Source organism: Sylvia atricapilla, chromosome 17 (genome assembly GCF_009819655.1).
Source record: "Sylvia atricapilla isolate bSylAtr1 chromosome 17, bSylAtr1.pri, whole genome shotgun sequence".
Taxonomy (NCBI): Eukaryota; Metazoa; Chordata; class Aves; order Passeriformes; family Sylviidae; genus Sylvia; species Sylvia atricapilla.
Window position 1 is genome coordinate 10,554,210 of NC_089156.1, and position 18,274 is coordinate 10,572,483.

Consider the following 18,274-nt stretch of genomic DNA (forward strand, 5'->3'; position numbering starts at 1 on the left):
AACTTCTTCTGTTTCAGCCTTTGTATCCTATTCCCATGACGCCCATGCCAGTGAACCAAGCCAAGACATATAGAGCAGGTAAAGGTGAGAATAATACTGCCTGTTTGGTTCTCAGTCTGCATGCAGCATGGCTAAATGACAAATGTTTGTGTGTTTTCTAATCCGTGCTAATTTGGTTTCGGTCGATATTTTAAATGCCATTTTTAATGAAGGGAAGTAAGTGGAAATACTAATGGATTTTTAGATAAACTAATTCAAGCCAAAACATGCCAGGTTTGAGTAATGGGGGGTTGCTTGGTTTGGAATCTGGTTTGACAAACAGGAAAACATCTCTGTTGTTTGGAGCATTAGAGTGAGCTGATCATCTCCTATATTACATAAATATTTCAGGTTTGTTTAGAGGGAACTTCTCTGCTGGTTTTCTGTACTGGTTTGCAGCAGTACCCCAACTGATGTTTAACAGAGGAATTTTTTTAACAACATGCAGAGTCACTATTTCTTCAGGAAGAGTTTGCTCTGCTGCTCTTGTGGAAAGAGCTGGTTCCAGTTTGTTCTTGTTCATTCCTGCTGCCCCAGTGACTGAACAGCTGGACTAACAATGACAATGCCACGTGTTTAAGTGACAGCCGTGGCTGTGGAGTCACAATGGGTGGTGAGATGCTCCCTGTGCTGGGCAGGGCAGTGAGGGAGCAGAAAGTGCTGCTCTTGTTCTTGTTCTCCTGTTCCAGGGAATGCTGTAACTGTGCCCAGTGAATGCTTCTGCAGTGGCAGCCAGTGCTGCAGGATAGCACCAGCACTGCAGCTCCAGTCACTGCAGGAGGAAATTGTTTCCTGCTGTTCAGAAATAAACAAGTGGCCTTTATCAACCTAGGAGAGACAAAACCCTGCAATGTATTTCTGTGTTAAAGCACAGTAACTTCACTGTGGTCTCACCACTGAAATCTTCTGGTTGGTAAGATTGTTTTAATCAGAAATACATTGCTGAGTGCTTACTTGCTGGATGAGGCAGCTCCAGTTCTGAATTCCTTTTTAAGTTCCAATATTTTCTGCATATCCATATGTATGCAGCACAGCCCTGAGGGAGCTGCCTGGGTTACAGCTCTGTGCCTTTGCACTCACTGTTCAGGTTGCCTCCTGTATTTACTTCTTTCTGTTGTTGATCTGCAGTGTAAATAAAATCACTGAGTGAATTTACTGGTGTTTTCAACATTTCCCTCTCCTTAAGGGATTTGGGAATTGCTCCTGCAGTGGAGTTTAGAGGTGTTTGAGGCAGCTCAGTTAATAGTTGCAGCCTGACTGCAGGAAGCTGGAGCTCTCCTGGAGCCCTCCTGGAACTCCCATGCCCGTGCTTTGTAGGCTGAATTAGTTTGTTCCAAGTGAGTTGGGTGATCACCTTCCCAGGAGAGCTCAGGTGATCCCACACTGCTCTGCTCTTTTCATCATTCTTCCCTCTTAATTATTCCTACTCCTTATAGGTTTTGTCTCCCTCAGTGTTGTCTGTGACCTAAAATTTGCTTTCCGCTGCCCTGAGGGGTACCACAGAGCTCAAAAGATGTGAATACCTTGAGTTGTGGCTGTGTGGAGACTTTTATTTTGCTTTCCTCAGCCATAAGCATGAGTTATTTTAACATAAACACTCAGAATTCCAGCTGATGGAACAGTGGCTGTGTTATTCCCATAGAGGGTGAAAAAGCCTTTTAAAGGAGACAGGATTAATTGGTTAATGTAGGTATCCTGATATAACCTTTCTCTTCCACTTCTGATTCTTGTCAGTCTTTCTCTCTTTCCACTTTTATTCCTTCACAAAAAAAGGTTTGTGGCTGTGTACATCCAGCCTGAAGGCAGTGATGAAAATCATATGTTTCCTGGAGAATCTCTTCTTTGCACTGTTCCCTTTTTGACAGAGCTCTAACCCATGGTTAAAGGTGTGGGGTGAGGATATTCCGTGTGGTCCCACTAACATTACTATACTCTGGAACCTTTCAGGAAGCTCCAAATTTTTTCTCTGTGTTTCTAACATGAGACAATCTTTTGTTTTCCAGTACCAAATATGCCCCAGCAGCGGCAAGACCAACACCACCAGAGCACCATGATGCATCCTGCCTCAGCAGCAGGCCCTCCAATTGTAGCTACTCCACCTGCTTACTCTACACAATATGTTGCATATAGCCCCCAACAGTTTCCTAATCAGCCTCTTGTGCAGCATGTGCCACACTACCAATCTCAGGTAAGAGTCCTTTCCACGCTCCTGATCAATCCAAGCACAAATAATGAAGTGGTTCAGAGCTAAATAACCCCCTTGTGTCCAGTCCTAAGTCACCCTGAAGAGTTTCTGTGTTCTGGAGCACACGTGGTGATCTTGGAATGTACTTCAAAGCCTGTAACAAATTTTAAGGTCCTAATGAATTTTAATGTCCTAGCGAATTTTAAGGTCAGTTTAGAAGTTGGCATTTATTATTGATATGGTTTTTTAGCTCTCTGAAGAATTTCTTTAGGTCATGGCCAGCACATCTCCTGGTTAAGTGTTCTAAAAATAACTTACTTGGTGGACTGCTCTTACATCAAAGGCTGTTAAATCTACATGTGTAATTGGATAAATGTATAAGCTAAGTGCATTATTAGAGTGGCAAAAATTGGATATGCCAATGTTTCCTGTCAGTTTCTAGCCCTTAAATTTTGGGAACAACTGGGACAATCACAAGAGAGTGAACTCCTCAGCTCGCTCTGCGTTTGCGCTCTGCGTTTCAATCTCCGCTGTTTAGATGACAAAATCTTCTTTGGAGTAATTCCCCAATTAACTGTGTGGTTTTTTTTTTTTTTCTTTTTTTCCCTTTGTTCTGCCTGCAGCATCCTCATGTTTATAGCCCTGTAATACAGGGCAACGCTAGGATGATGGCCCCACCAGCACACGCACAGCCGGGTTTAGTATCTTCCTCTGCAACACAGTACGGTGCGCATGAACAGACACATGCTATGTATGGTAGGAAACGTTTTGTGTTATATGTAACTTTTTAAGTCCTTACCTTGTGCAGGGGATGTATTTAATCTCAGCCTTCAAACGTGGGTATTGTTCAGTAGATGTGGTTTATATTTCATAAGATGATGATGAGGAGCAGAGCATTGAAAACTGAGCCAGCTGGTTCAAATGAAAACTCAAGTGTGCTGATTTCAGTAGGATGCCAGTGACCAAGATGAGATTTCAACCTGGGAGCTGCTAAAGAATATCTGCTGAAAGAAGTTTGTTCAAGTTCTCTTGATGCTCTTGATACATCATCCCTTGTTTGTTCCTTGATTATAATTAGTACTTGTTTTGTTGCAAGGTTATGACCTCAGTTTCAAACTTGACTTTAGTTCTGGCAACTAGTGAAATGCTGTCTTTATGATACTACTACTGGCATTATTAACAGTATGAACACTGCTGTTTAAGCAAAATAAACCATGTGTTGCTTACCTTTCTCATTTGGTAAGTCAAGAATAAGCAAATGGAACAGCTCATGTATTGCTCTCACTTGGAGAATTAGTCTCTAGCATTATCAGATGGGCATTTTTCACTTACAGTGAAGTGCTGAGAATGTGGGTTACCTTGTGACAAAAGTGAAATGTGCAAGAACTTTCTAAAGCATTATAAATGTATGATAAGTCAAGGCCCAATTTGGAGGAAAAAGAGCTCTCTGCAAAACATGCTATTGAAAGAGGTAGAGTCAAGGTTGTTTAAGGCTTGGAAATTGTCATAAAATGTCAAAACAGCAGATGGTCTCTTGAAAACATGGCATTTCAATACTTGTTATAGCATCTGAGGAAAAGTTTTATTGGGTCACGTATATTATTGACTTAGATTCTAATAAAAGATTTTCTGTACCTTTAGACATCTTTGTATGTTTTTGGGTGCTTAGTTTTACACTGCTACTTAATGGAAGTCCATGACGTGTCATGAAAACTTACAGAGAATCTGGAGTTTAGTGGGAAATTAATTCTGATTTTAAGAGGTGTCTTACCCATCTGAAAACCTCCTGTCAGATCTCTGCAGTGGTGTGGTAACAGAGTTAAGAAACAAAAATAACTTACTTTGACACTCGGAGGAAGAACATTGGAGCTCGTTTGTGCTGAAGCTGAAATGGAAGTTACTTGTAGAGATTAATCTTTCTCTCACAGGTCCTTGCTAACTGTGTTACTTTGATCTTTTCAACTCTTGTGCTTGAGGTGTCCATGTAAACAGATCTTCTGTTTGCTTTTTCATTAGATTAAATAGAATTCCGATAAAGTGAATGATCAAAGGCTTTTAGACCTTTATTGGTGAAAACCCTCCTCTCAAATTCTAATTAAAATAAAACCAAACATGAGATAATCTGAGATTCGATTCAGAATGGTTGCATGTGACTTCCTAGCAATTTCCCATTGTGCACCATCCTTATCTTCTGTAATCAGTGGGTTCTGCAGCGTTGAAGTACAAGCCCGTTGCCTTGCTTGGCTTTGATCAGATGTCTGTATAGTTTTTTTTTCACTGATATTCTAACTTACAACTGTTAGATCTCATTTTGTGTTGGTTTTGCAGCTTGTCTGTTGTAGATATGTGACTGCCTGCCAGTGCAAACAACTAAGTTGGGTCAAACTTGAGAGTTCTTTGGTATTTCCTGCCATGTAATTAAATATTACTTTCCCAAGAGCACCTAATTTAACAGAAATGGCCTGTCCTCCTGTGTTCTTTCAAGTAGCCACTTGGTGACTCTTCTAAATATTCTCCCACCTTCCAGTAAATGTTGGAGTGCTTGAAATTCTTGTTACTGAAACCATTCAACCCAAGAGGAACATGAACTCCATGTGATAGACTTTTTTTAAGGGTGTGTTCTTGCCCCCGTGCAGATGTATTTAGTGAACATGAACTGTCTCAAATGTACCCTTCACCTTCCAAGGTGACAGTGACACATGGAATGACTCCTGATGTTCCGCAGCACCCTCTCAATTCACATTTTTGCAAGTCTTCCATGTGCTGAGTGCCTGAAGACCTGGCCCAGATGGACTGTGCTTCCTCAAAGTGTGTCCAGCTGTAACGTGTCCACTCCAGCTTCCATTTATCCATGTGTGGGAAAAGGCAGGAATGCCAGAGGTGACCAATCTGAGCTGCTTATGGAGCTAAAGAACATCATGCTGGAATTGTTCACATCTGACTGAGTGACTCTAAGAAAATACCCATAACTTATGCTCTGTCTTTTGGGAATCTTAAGTTTACCCACATTTGAACTAAATATACCTGTGCACTTTGATTCTGGTCCTCTCTTAAAAAAATAGTTTGAAAGTACAGAATAACAACTTCCTGAGAAACAACCACCGCTGCTGCTTTTGATTTTGCTCAAACGTTTTCCCTTTTGGCTCTTTTAAATTGCTATCTGATTTTTAAAAAATATATATTATTACTTACTTTTAGCACTGATATCAGGATTCAGTGGGCCACGCTGCCCTTTTACCCTTCAAGGTACTGGTGCTTGCTTTGAGTTATTCCTGCAAAATTCACTCAGCTTTTCTCCTGCATATGTGGTAGAGAGAAGATGTCTGCAAGAACTACTGTGCTGAGACCTGGGGGTTGGGGGGAAACTGCTTATCAAGTGTTCCTAAGGTGTGAAATGTTTTCTGGTAAGATCTGAAACTCCACCTTCACTAATGGTTTGGGACGAGTTGAAAGTCTGTGGCAAATAGTAACAGCCTGGCAGCCAAGAGAAATTCCTGTCGATTTGAGGGAACCACCTCTCACTGCCAAAAGTTTGGGGTTGTTTTCCTTCCTGTCTTGTGAAGAGATAGCTGAATCCAAAATACATACGGTGACCTACACTTGGTGATAAAGCACTCTTCCATTTAAAAGAAAAGTACTTTTGTCTAATGCTGTTTAATGGGATATTCCTGCACTTCTGGGATTTCTTTGCCAGTTCACAGTGTCACAACCCCTCTGTTGCCAAGAGAGAGAAGCAGAGCTGCGTGGTGCCAGTAACCCCAGCTAAAGACAGGACAGAGGAGTGTTCAGATCCCTGAGGTTTTCCCCCTCAAAATGGGGAAGGACAATGTCCAAACAACTTTCTTCCCAGCCAGACGATAACAACGTCTGTGACACCTCAGCTGCGGAGCCGTCCGTGCCCAGGAGAGTCTGAAATGTGACACCTTTACCTGCCACACAGCCGACCTGGAGGTGTCATCCTTCCCCTGCTCAGCTGCACCTTGGGTTCAGAAGGTTCTGTGTCTGTCTGGCAGCTGCTGGCTTGGAGTGGCCTCCCAGTCCCTGTCCTTGGGCTGCTGGAGTTTGCTGGCCACGGTCCCAGTTTGGCTCCTGTGTCACACAAAGCCCAGACCAGGCTTCTGCTGCTGGGAGAAAATTTGGTTACCGAGTTAGAGGGTGGATCTGTCCATTCCCGTGACAATGGACTTGTGTCGGTTTTCCGTGTGGCTGAATTGTTTCCAGATAATTGGAGTCCTCTGAAAAACTTAACTTTCGTGTTTAAGAACTTGTGTAAAATCAGGCCTTGGTTTTACACAGATGCATTTCCTGTTTTTTGTGCTCTCATTCCTGTCCCCGTTCTCCCTTCCCCTTTCCCTTTCTGCATATGTTTTACTGGTCTGGTGTTGTCTCTAACTTTATCTGGTTTCTGTCTCAGCAGTAGAGTAAATTCTATTCCCCTGATAGTACAATGGTGGATATTATATAAACTTCAGAGGATTCTCCAGGGACTAAGAGTGAACCAGTCACCAAAGTTGTCTTGGAACTGTTCAGAATGACAGTGCTATAGCTGAAAAAGCAAGGGGCAGTTTCTGCTCCAGTGTAATTGCATTTTAACCTTCTTGTTACAGTGGACAGTAATAGACCATGAATTGACATAAAGTTTCTGTTTGTGTTAATTAAGAAGAATTGCAGACCTCAGTGTCACAGTTAAGAAGGAAGACTTACTTGTGTTTCATCTCCATTCATTTGTAAAATGAAATATCTAGCTCTAATAGCAGCTAAGTAAAAATAAATATCTGCATGGTTCTAGAGTCTTCAAAAAATTTTTTTAAAAAATTTAAAACTGACACTGACCTTTCCAGAAGATGGGAAGTATGCATGTGGCAAGAGGCTAATTTACCTTTCTATTTCCCAAATTCAGCATGTCCCAAAATACCATACAGCAAGGAGACAGGCCCTTCTTTCTACTTTGCCAGTGAGTTTGGTTTTTTGTACTAATTTTGATTGTACAGAAAAGCACTTTCTAAAGAACCACATGCTAAAAGAATGGGACGTGTTGAGGGAACAAGTTTCCTTGCACCAAACCAGGATGTGGAAAACGCAGGAAGGTTCCTCTCAGTGGGCAGGGAGTGGAGCTTTGGAACAGATTTATATGATCACAGGAAGCTGAGTTGTTGGTTTTTAAAAATTTTATTTTGAATATGGAATAATCTCTGACTTCAGTACCCAATCTTTTCACCTGCTGTCCAGAAGTGCTGTAAGAAATACTTCCCTGTGAGGGTGGTGAGCCCTGGCACAGGCTGCCCAGAGAAGCTGTGGCTGCCTCTGGGTCCCTGGAAGTGTCCAAGGCCAGGCTGGACAGAGCTTGGAGCAACCTGGGATAGTGGAAGGTGTCCCTGCCCATTCCAGGGGTTGGGACAAGATGATCTTGAAGGTCCCTTCCCACCCAAACCACTTGGTGAATCTGTTGTAGCCTCTCATAAACCTGTAAGAGCTGCTTTGCTCCCTCTCATGGGCCAAACAGGATTTTTACACCTGATGAGTTACCAGCTTCCTAAAAGGAGAAGTAACTTGGGCCTCATCCCTATAAAAAGCCATGGCTCAAGTTTTGAGCCCCTGGGAGGAAATAACTGGAGTTGCAGCTGAGGTGGAGGAAATTTTCTGTAGAGCACACTGAAGGAGTGCTGGGAACAACTTGTGGTTGTATGGCATGGGATGAGATGAGGGCTCCTTGGCAGGTGAACTTCATCAGTTCCATTCCCTGGCTCAGGTGAGGCTGTGCTGTGACCAGCATCACTGGAGGCACTGGGAGAGGGGCTGGTGCTCTCTGGACACAACAGCCTGATCCAGCTCATCCACACTTACCAGGAAAGGCAGAGAACTGCAAAATGCTGCCTTGTCTGCTGGTGTTCAGCAGCTGCTTTGAGGAAGCTGAGGTTTGAGGGGGGTGCTTGCAGGATCAACTCTCACCCAGGACATGGCAAAGGAGGAGTTGCAGTTTCAGGGTGTTTCTGTTCTTGCTCCTGTCCTGCCGTGGCACTTGTTGCTGTGTCTGTCTGTCAGTCCATGCAGCCCATGCCAGGCACTCTCTTGGTTTTGTTGTTGGTCTTTTGGTTTGGTTTTTTTTTTTTTTTTTTTTTTTTTTTTTTTTTTTTTTTTTTTTTTTTTTTTTTTATTAGCTCATGCAAGAGAGATGTGAGAAAAACCACTTGGTCTCCAGAAATCTCCTCTGGTGCAGATTTCCTGTGTTTCTTGTGCCACGTTGGTTCTGCCTGAGCAGGGGCTGTAGGCTGCTGACCTGTGCTGTGTTCATGCCTCTTGGTTTGGTGCACTGAAATCACTTCAATAACCTCGTTCCTTTCTTGGATTATCTTTGAAGTGAAGTCCACTCTACCTGTGTAAAATGACTTCTTGAAATGTTTGTGTGATGATGAAAGAAACATTTGCTATTTCTTTGCTTCCTACCATTCAGGTCTTTTAAATGTAGTTATCCTCACCATCTTACTGGCTCTGGCAATAGTTTTGAAGTTTGTTCACTGGTCAGTTCTTGAAAATAGGCTCTTCTATGCATCTTTGGACCATGACCAACGCTGACCACCATTGGCACCATTGAAATTCCGGGGGAAAATACAAAATTACAAAATGACACGATGCGGTTTCACATATTCCCTTGTAGCTGGGAGTTCTGCTTGATTTCTGCTGCTCTGACCTCTTTTGATTTCAGCTCCTTCTGTGGGTTCTGTGGCTGACTACTTCTTGTTTGCTCTCAGAAATGGGGTGCAGTTCTTAAAGTATTGAATTCAGTAATTCAATCCCCGTGATTTTTTTTTTCCCATTCCATGACTTGAGTCGCTTCTCTCCCCACGTGTCCCTGCCAGGTCAGTGCAGTGAAATATCTCACAGTTAGAACCAGTTTGATCAGAAAAATGCAGAAGTGAAGCAGGGCAGCCCAGGCAGAAGAATTTAGGGCATAAAAGGTGAGAAACCAGTGGATTTGTGCTGGAATGAGCTGAGGTGACTTGCAGCAAGGTATGTCCTTTCCTAGAGCATTCCTGTTCTCAGATAATAGGTGACCATTTGGAAAATCTCCAAAATACTGACAATTGGAGAAAAACGTTGGATAATGGGTCTTTTTTTTTCTTTTTCTTTTTCCCCCTCCTGTCTTGTCTTATTTGCTGTTAATTTGTGTAGTGAGCTGTTTTGATGACCAGGCAAAAATTCCTTTAAAAAATCCCAGGAAAAGTGTTTTAGTTCTGGCTGAGCAGGTGAATTTTTCATGACTTTTACAAGACTCCTTTGACAGCCCTGCTGTTCTCAGAGATTTCATTGGCTTGGCAGGAATTACTTGCACTGACTAAACATGAAAAAACATTTACACTGCTGGAGTTGGAGTCTGAACTCTGGTTTTGAGCTGGGAATGCATTTCAGACCTCCTGAGTCTTTCTTGGTTTGTGTGCAAGATTTAGAGAAGTGCCCAGATCACATTTTTTGAAAGGCACTTTTAGCATTACTATTAAAACATAATTTGCAGCAGCATCTGAAGTAGTTTTAAGCTCTACAAATTTGGTCATTAGGGTGATCTGCTAAAGACAAAATGAAGGAGAGGAGAAAGTAGAGAAATAAGTATCCTTCAATATAAAAAAGTCCAATGCTTCAAATCCAAAGCTACGGATAAAATATTAGGTGGTTTTGGAAGAGCTGCCACTATGACAAAAACCTGATCCTCCCCCTGGTTTTTATCTATTCTTTAGGGTGCTATTCCTTGGTTTAACTGCTGTTTTAAGAAAGAAATTCCTTATTGTGAAGTTTTATTGTAGAAGCATCAGCTTCGGAACAACTGAGTTTATTATTCTCTTGGCCATAAAGAACCAAAAGATGAATCGCACAAATGGTTTAAGGGAGTCCCACATTATTTTGGGGACTCTTTAACAAGTGATGTGGGAAGCCTGGAGTATCTTACAACTTGCAATTAAATTTCATATACATTTTAAAGCCTCTTGAATGGAGTTGGAGGTAATTTGTAGTCAGGCTTGCCAGCTCTGTGGCTGAGGCACTGGGAGGATTGCTGGTCTAAAGTGCCCTTTGGCAGGCAAATGATCCCTCCTTCCATTTATCTCTATTACTTTGACAAAGATAATAATTTCTGGCCTTCTTCAGAGTGTGTATAATAATGAGGTTGAGAAATTTTCCTCTTGTAGGAGGCCATAAACTTGGTACTGTAAAAATGATCAGTGTTGCCATTGACAATTTTGTGTTGTCAGAGGAGAGATGTCTGAAAGTCAAGTAGGAGCACAGGAGGGATGCTGCTGCAAAATACATTTTAGTAGTGATACAAAAAAAAAAAAAAAAATCAAAAATACTTGGATTTAAAGCATAACAAAGTACTGTGACAGAGGATCTTGCTGGTTTTGGCAGTGTGCTTAGAAAATATTGAGGTGTTTTTGAAACCCCTCTCAATCAGGAAGTCTCAGAGTGTACAACTGTGTGTGCACACGTGGATAAGAACATTAGGATCAACTCCAGGCTGCAGGAATTTAGTTCATCTGCATTAATAGCCTGAAACTGCTCATCACTGCAAGGCAGTTTGCTCAGTGAAGATTTAATAGAGCTTGCTAGGGATTAAGTTAAATGTGGCAGGCAGTTATTTTCCAAAGGAGGAACCTGCAGAGGGGAGAAAAATCTCAATTAGGCAAAAATATCCTGGCTTTCTGTATTCTGGTGAGTTGGAACGTGTTAGAACTTGGATTTATAAGGTTTAAAGCAAACCAGACTGGAGGGAAACTGCAGTGGCCATCAAGTTCTCATATAATACCAACCCCATTAAAAAAAATATATATATAACCTGGTAGATACTCATCAGTAATTAACTTCAGAACGACCAAAAGGCACCAAAACAAATCAGGAGCAGTCGAAGGAAATATTGAGGAGCAGATTGATAGTTTTCTTTGGCTGTTTGCTTTTTTAGCACTTGGTCAGCAAAATTCTCCTTGGTCTTCCAGGCTGTGACACCAGAGGGATTAACAAGTGTTGTCACACACAGAAGCAGCTGCAGACACGGCCTGGTTGTTGCACAAGACCTAAAAGAAATAAGGGAAATACCCTCATTTTTAGGGTCCTGCTCTCCCCTTGCATGCTTTGTGTCGAAAGGAAGACTTCTTGTCTTTGTGGCTTTTCAGACTTGCTTAGATTCCCTCAAAAGTTCCAAGAAAACAGGATTTAGTGTGGCCCATTTGAAGCAGGACAGAGCAGGATCCGAGAAGGAACTTGGTGTTTGTTGTTGGAGACTGGCACGGCTGTAGCAACAGATGTGGCTTCACTGGGGTGGAAGTTTTCTGTTGTTCAGTTTCTTCCTTTTTGGGAATTTTGTACCTTATTTGCTGCTGTTTCAAGGAATGAAGAATTCCGTGGCAGTGTTGGGGAACTCACAGGATGGTGGTGATCCAGAACAGACTGGCCTCCAGGGCAGAGGCAAAATGGGTTATTTTAGCACAAGAAAGTGGCTTCAGCAAAAATTTGATGCTCGAGCAGCCTCAGTTTTCTCAGCTGTGATGTGTTTATTTACTCTGGAGCACACAGGCAGAGTTTGTGCTTCCCTCTGACTGTTCTGTGAGCAATTTCCAGAAGAGTAGCATGGTGAGGTTAGCCAGGTATAAGGCCAAAGAATTTTTTTTGGATGGTGGAAATAAAAATGGCTCCTAACACCTTTGAAAAGTATATCTCAGGAAATCCCATATTGTATGCAAATTATAAATTTGATCTTTGAAACTGGTCTGTTTGACAAAACAAAAGATAAAATACTGCTTTTCTCTATGTAGTATCTGTTACATTGTCAAGTTAGGGAAGATGAACTGTCTAATTATGGTTGTTTATAGACTTTCCTGCCAAACCAAACTACACAAAAAGCAAGGTAAGATCATCAGCTATTTGCAAGATAAATATATATATTTTTAGAAGGGGGAGGGAATATATTTACAGACCAAGTTGTAGTGAAATCTTCCAAATGCAGATGGTGACTTGATGATGAAGGTGAATGTCCTGTACCTGGTGTTAAATATTCCTCTTTTTCATCCTAGTTTCCACTGGCTCACTTGCTCAGCAGTATGCCCACCCTAATGCTACCCTGCATCCGCATCCTCCGCATCCTCAGCCTTCTGCCACCCCAACTGGCCAGCAGCAAAGCCAACATGCTGGAAGCCACCCTGCTCCAAGCCCCGTGCAGGTAACACAGCCCAGGGCCTGCAAATGGTGTTGAATTGTGTTTAAGGGATTGCAGCTGACCAACATCAGGCTGATGTTGATGTGTTGATTTCTCTGAGGGGAAAAAGGCGTGGCGTGGAGCAGAGTCCAGCTGCTTGTTTCTCCCTGTTCACAGGGGATGGGGGATGTTGTAGTTTAAGGGTTAAGGGAGGATCATGGTTGTGTCAGCGCTTTCATATGAGCGAAGTGGAAATAGCAGATAAATGCTGAGAGGTGTTTGATTGGATTTCGTCAAAGCAGCTGAAAACAAAGCAGTCTTTGGAATAGTGCTGCATTCCTTAATCCCCTCCTGGGAATAACTCTGGCTGCAGCTGTGAGGCACTCCCAGCTCCAGGTTCTCCATGGTTTTACCTGGCACTCTGGGTTCTGTTTGCCAGCATAAGCTGAGCCTGGTGGGTTTGTAAAGAGTCTCACCACGAGCACAGGTGATCTTTGGATTCACCATTGACAGATTCAGAATTGAGAACATTTCCCCCCCTCCTTTCTCCTTTAACAGGACGGATGCAATTCCTGATGAGCCCTAACCTGAGTGATCTCTTGTGTTTTCTTGCAGCACCACCAGCACCAGGCTGCCCAGGCCCTGCACCTGGCCAACCCCCAGCAGCAGTCGGCGATTTACCACGCAGGTCTAGCTCCAACCCCTCCTTCCATGACGCCAGGCTCCAACACGCAGTCTCCACAAAACAATTTTCCTACAGCACAACAAACAGTCTTCACCATTCATCCCTCCCATGTTCAACCTGCATATACCAATCCGCCACACATGGCCCATGTCCCCCAGGTAAACACAGTTTAACAACCTTCAAGACTAAATGTCTTAATGCCACAAAAAGTTAGGACAAGTCGGGCCTGCTGAAGTGATTGCCAATCTGTCACCTCTCAGCACAGACTTACCTGTTGTTGTTATTTAGGTTTCTGTCTGTACATTGCCTTTATTTAGAATTTGACAAGGTGTATTTGGAACCTCGGCTTCCAACACCTAGTGCATCTGCAACTGTAGTTTAATGAAGACATCTTAAGCTGGCACTGCTACTGAAATAAATTGAGCTCTCTTCCCAGTTCCTGGCTCCCATCCTTGTCCCTGCCCCACCACTCTGCTCACAGAACTGCTTGGCCATGGAACAGACCAGGCTGGGGACACGATTCAGCTGAAATGTGCCTCCCCTACCCCCTTTTTAGGCTATTTCTTGGTCAAATGGGTTCCCTGCTCAGTCAGGTGCCTGATCCCAGGAAGAGCTGGCATACAGAAAGGTTGGAGGTGGGAGCTGAGTGCAGAAAGGCTGAATTGCTGCTTTTGGTGGCAGTTTCAGGCTCTGCATCGTAAACAAATTTTATATAAATACATCCAGAAAAGGACATGACAGGTTTTCCAGGGAGTAGCAAAGCAGTGCAGGGAGAGAGGAGAGAGTTAAGGTGACTGCAGGACAATCCTTGCAGAAAGAAGCCTCTGTGTGTGTGGTGAGTGTGTGGGGTGTGTGTGTGGTTCTAAATGAACTGCTTGTGCTGAAAATCCCCAAAGATTGTTGGGCAACCTAAAACAACAGTCTTTGCTTCAGAATCAGAGACCCACTTCTCTTAACTGCTCTCTTGTGGTCAGCTCCCTGAGAAAAAGGATTTGGGGAAGGGAAGCACATGATAGATTAATCAAGAGCTCCGTGTAAAGCAGTGTGACAGAGATTTTCTGATGTTTACTAAATCTCCTGGATTTAGTGTCCTTTGTCAAAGAGTGGGCAGTTCAATCAGTAATTTGCCTGCACAATTTCTTCTTCAGACCAAGAATTTGGTGTCTGGCTTCTGCCTTCTCATACAGGTTAATAGTAGTTTGGGATAAGGTGACTAACTGTGATTAGTGATTTTAATCTGACAGGTGTCCAGTCCCTTGCAGAATTCTGATAAAAATCTTTGCTTTGGTCCCTGGGACAGTCAGTTAAGCCAATAAATCAATAGTTCTTTAGGAATCGTTTTACTGATGTTGAGTTTTTAGCTTTTTGATTCTCTTAGGCTTTTGATTTCTCTGCTTTTTTTTTTTTTTTGGTGGGGAGGAGGATAAGGAGAGGATGGCCAAAGCTGATGATTGCTGTGGCATCTTGGCACATCCTCCCCTTCTCTGGTTTCTGCCAGAAACAAGACTCCTGCTCTGCTCTGGTGTGTAGGCACTGCTGTGAATGCCTGGGTTGTGTTTAAAGCTTCTCAGAGGGGTCTTGGCTTAGTGGCATGTCCAGTGCTGTGATTTGAAACGTGAACCATTTGCTTGAAGGCCATGAAAGGGTAAAGCTGTGCCTGAATTTTGCCCTGGCCAGGCCAGGGGTGCAGGATGTGACCATTGCCTTCCTTTCTGTGTGCCAAGCAAACCAAATTAAACAAATCAGATGCGACTTTGAGTCAGAACTGACTGCTCAGGCAGGATTTTTAGCAATCACAGACAAAGCCTGCCTTGCCCTTGATTTTAACTTGTGCAGTGTCTTCTGCGATTTTTTTAGAATGAAAGCTGCAATTTGTGATATTTACACCAAACTAATTGACTTTCCCGATGAAGTAGTTCCCTCAAAAATCTCTAGTGAAGGCATAACTACAGTTCTGCCAGAAATTTTAAATGCATGTGATTATTCCATCGTGGGGAAACTAATCACTGGATTTAATAGGTTTTTAGCAGCCTCATTCCCAGCTTCTAAACACAATTCTGAAATACCACGTAGTAAGAATTTCAGTTAGGCCAACACAGGGGATCAATCCAATTTCCCTTCAGGTTATCAGATGAATCCTGAGCTGGTAGATATCTCACTTGAGAACCAGTACTTTAAAATTCATTACAGAGTGCTGTCAGCTGCCAATTTGCAAAATGTTTGAGCCACAGCAGAAAAATTTTATCCACTGTGTGTATTGACTCCAGCTGCTCTATGAATAGCTGCTTTATAATGATGGCTTCTACAATAGCATGTTTTGTCAAAGTCAACGTGGAGCCAGTCCTGGGAGATATTTCTGTTCCACAACCTGATCTCCTAAACCTTTTTTAGAGCAAGAGTGAGATTTGAATTGCAGTTCCTGCCTTTAAAGGCTTCTGGGGTGCTACTAACATGTGCAAGTCTGATCAAAGAGTTTGGGGAATGTCTGTGATGAGTCAAGTAACCCTTTTTGTCTTTAAGAAATAAAATTCTAGCCACTACCTGCTATCTGTCTTTACTGGCATGGGAGACTTGTGAGGCTGCAGTTCTGGGATATGGTAGAAGGACAAAGCAAACCTTAGCTACAAATGATGGGGTTTTGGGTTTGGTTTTTTTTTTCCCCCCAGCAGAAATCCACTGAGAGCTCTGAGTTCCTTTGTGCTTTTAAGAAATTAATGTTTGCTAGCTTTTTAAATAAAATAAATTGCTGACTTCTAGACACATGAACTGCTCTGAGTTAAAAGAAAAAACACCCCAAGTTCCTGAACTTGTTTGCCAGAGGTGATCAGCCATGGGAAGGATTAATCTCCTTTTCCACTGAGACTTAGCCCTGATTGCTCAGATTACACAAGAACTGCCGATGAGCTGAACTGGAAGCAGAACAAAGCTGCCCCGAGAGTGTGAAGGGATGAAATCACTCATGTCAGGAGGACTTGGCTGAGCACTGTGTGGGCACAGGTCACTGGAGAGGACAGGGAGGTTCCCAGGGCAGGGAGCCAGGAGAGAACGTGGACTTGTGCAAGGAGAGAGCTGGGGAAGGGATGCCAGACTCCCAGTGCCTGTGCAGTTCATATCTGTACCCTCTAGGAAGTGCTTTGATATAGGTGACTTAACAGAAATGTTTTGACGATTTGTTGCTGAATTGTTATTTTTTTTTTTAATATCCCCCCCCTCTGTTTAATGCTGGCAAAATGGCTAAAATGGAGAACCCAACTCAGAGTCAGCAATAATAAGGACTTGAGCCCTTTTTTAAATTATTATTTTTCCTTTTTTTTGTTGTTATTCTTTTTTTATATATTATTATTATTATTTTGTGTTACAACCTCTAACCTAGTTTAAAAAAAAAAATTTAAAAAAAAAGAGTAAACCTCCGGATTTGCAGCCGGAGCAAACTTTTCGCCAGTCATGTGGCCAGGAGTTGCTGCCTCCTTGTGACCATGATACTAAAGAGCTCTTTGTTTCAGGCTCATGTACAGTCAGGAATGGTTCCTTCTCACCCAACTGCCCATGCTCCAATGATGCTAATGACGACACAGCCTCCCGGTGGTCCCCAAGCCGCCCTCGCTCAAAGTGCACTACAGCCCATTCCAGTCTCGACAACAACACATTTCCCCTATATGACCCACCCTTCAGGTGAGGAGTGTGTGCCCGGGAGACCTGCACCCTAAACTTGAGCCAGGTCGAGGAGTGAGAACTGGGAGAAACCAGATGTTGGGGGAGAAAAAAAAAAAAAAAATTTGACAAAACGAACAAACAAACAAAAAAGCCAACCGACCTTATAAGATGTCCTTGTGTTTCGCAGCTGGAGCGTAGGTTTATCTGGTGAGATGTACCTAATTCAGGGAATATTCCTGCTTTTTCTCTAGCTGGAGTAGAGAAAAGGATAAATGTGAGACGCTGGCACTGTGGGACTGAGTTTTCCAGGTGGATTTGCCGTGGGGGATGGACTGTGTGTAGTTTTAATGGTCAGAGGTTTGATTAAATCTTGAGGACAGGAGTGAGATGTTGTGTGGGGGTAGGGCTGCTAGGCTGCTGGTAAAGTAAAGTGACAACTGAAATCTAAACTTTAATTCAGAGTAAAGTTCTGCAGCTTTACTTTGGGGGAAAAAGTAGGAGTTTGTGTGACTTCTTTCCGCTTTAAATGTAACCTTATTTTGGCTTCTTTGATTATTCAAGTTCAAAAACAGCCTCTGAACTTCTGTAGTGATGTAGTTTTTTTACCTGATGTTTCCTGGGGAATGTGTGAGGAGAACAAAGCTGCTTTCTGAGGGCTTAGGTAGGGAAAAAGAAAAAAAAAAAAAAAAAGTCCCAAGGACATCTTGATGTGTAGGATTTTGTTTTGTTCTCGAAAAAAAATAAAAGAAAAAGAGAAAAAAATAAAAATAAAAGAAAGTTGAGCTCAGTAGTTGTCCTGTGACCACTTTACTAGCAAACTGTTGTGTGGCTTGCCAATTTATTATTTACATTTGAACTTTTTTTTTACAGTACAAGCCCACCACCAACAGCAGTTGTAAGGCTCATCTGGAATAACTGAAAGGCTGGATACCTTTTGTAGGCCAAATACCCTCCTTCTACTGCTTCTGCCAACTGGAAGCACAGAAAACTAGAATTTCATTTTATTTTGTTTAAAAAAAAAAACAAAAAACAATTTGATTTCTTGTAACATCCACTAGGAATGCTAACAGTTCATCTTGCAGTGGGAGAGATTCGGACTGAGTAGAGGCATTTAGGAACTTGTGGGCTATTCCATAATTCCATGCACTGTATCTGAGTCCTGCAAGTGCCCCAACTCTGCTTGCTGAAAACTGGAAGTTATTTATTTTTTAATGACCCTTCAAAGTTATGAACTCGTCAGCTAGCAAAAGAAGTAACAAGAGTGATTCTTGCTGCTATTATCACTAAAAATCAAGACTTGGAGATCCCTTTTACTTCTAACTAAACTTGAAACAGGTTCAGTGGAAAAAAAAAAAAAGACAAAAAATTCTAATCGTCAAACGGATGAGTTATTATTTATAAATCACGTTTGATGAGATAATCACTATCGTGAGACAGTGATGTAACTTTTAAGTTAAGAAAACTTTTACTTTGTAGATAATATAAAATAAAAACTTAAAAAAAAAAATTAAAAAATAAAAAAAGTTTTAAAAACTGA

General features: G+C 42.3%; 1 protein-coding gene across 15 annotated transcripts in view; it reads left to right on the forward strand.

The window, feature by feature from the left end:
- ATXN2 (ataxin 2) overlaps positions 1-18,274 on the forward strand; it is a 49,952-nt gene extending 31,678 nt beyond the window's left edge. For 10 of the 15 annotated variants that reach the window (XM_066331618.1, XM_066331626.1, XM_066331622.1 and 7 more), the window contains 6 exons: positions 18-84; positions 2,043-2,227; positions 2,848-2,980; positions 12,277-12,422; positions 13,014-13,241; positions 16,587-18,274. In XM_066331618.1, the coding sequence (XP_066187715.1) occupies positions 18-84; positions 2,043-2,227; positions 2,848-2,980; positions 12,277-12,422; positions 13,014-13,241; positions 16,587-16,790 (963 nt within the window). In that variant the 3' untranslated portion in view covers positions 16,791-18,274. Of the gene's footprint in view, positions 1-17; positions 85-2,042; positions 2,228-2,847; positions 2,981-4,552; positions 5,323-12,276; positions 12,423-13,013; positions 13,242-16,586 lie in introns of those variants that run through there. The other 5 variants (XM_066331619.1, XM_066331621.1, XM_066331624.1 and 2 more) reach the window with 5 other exon arrangements.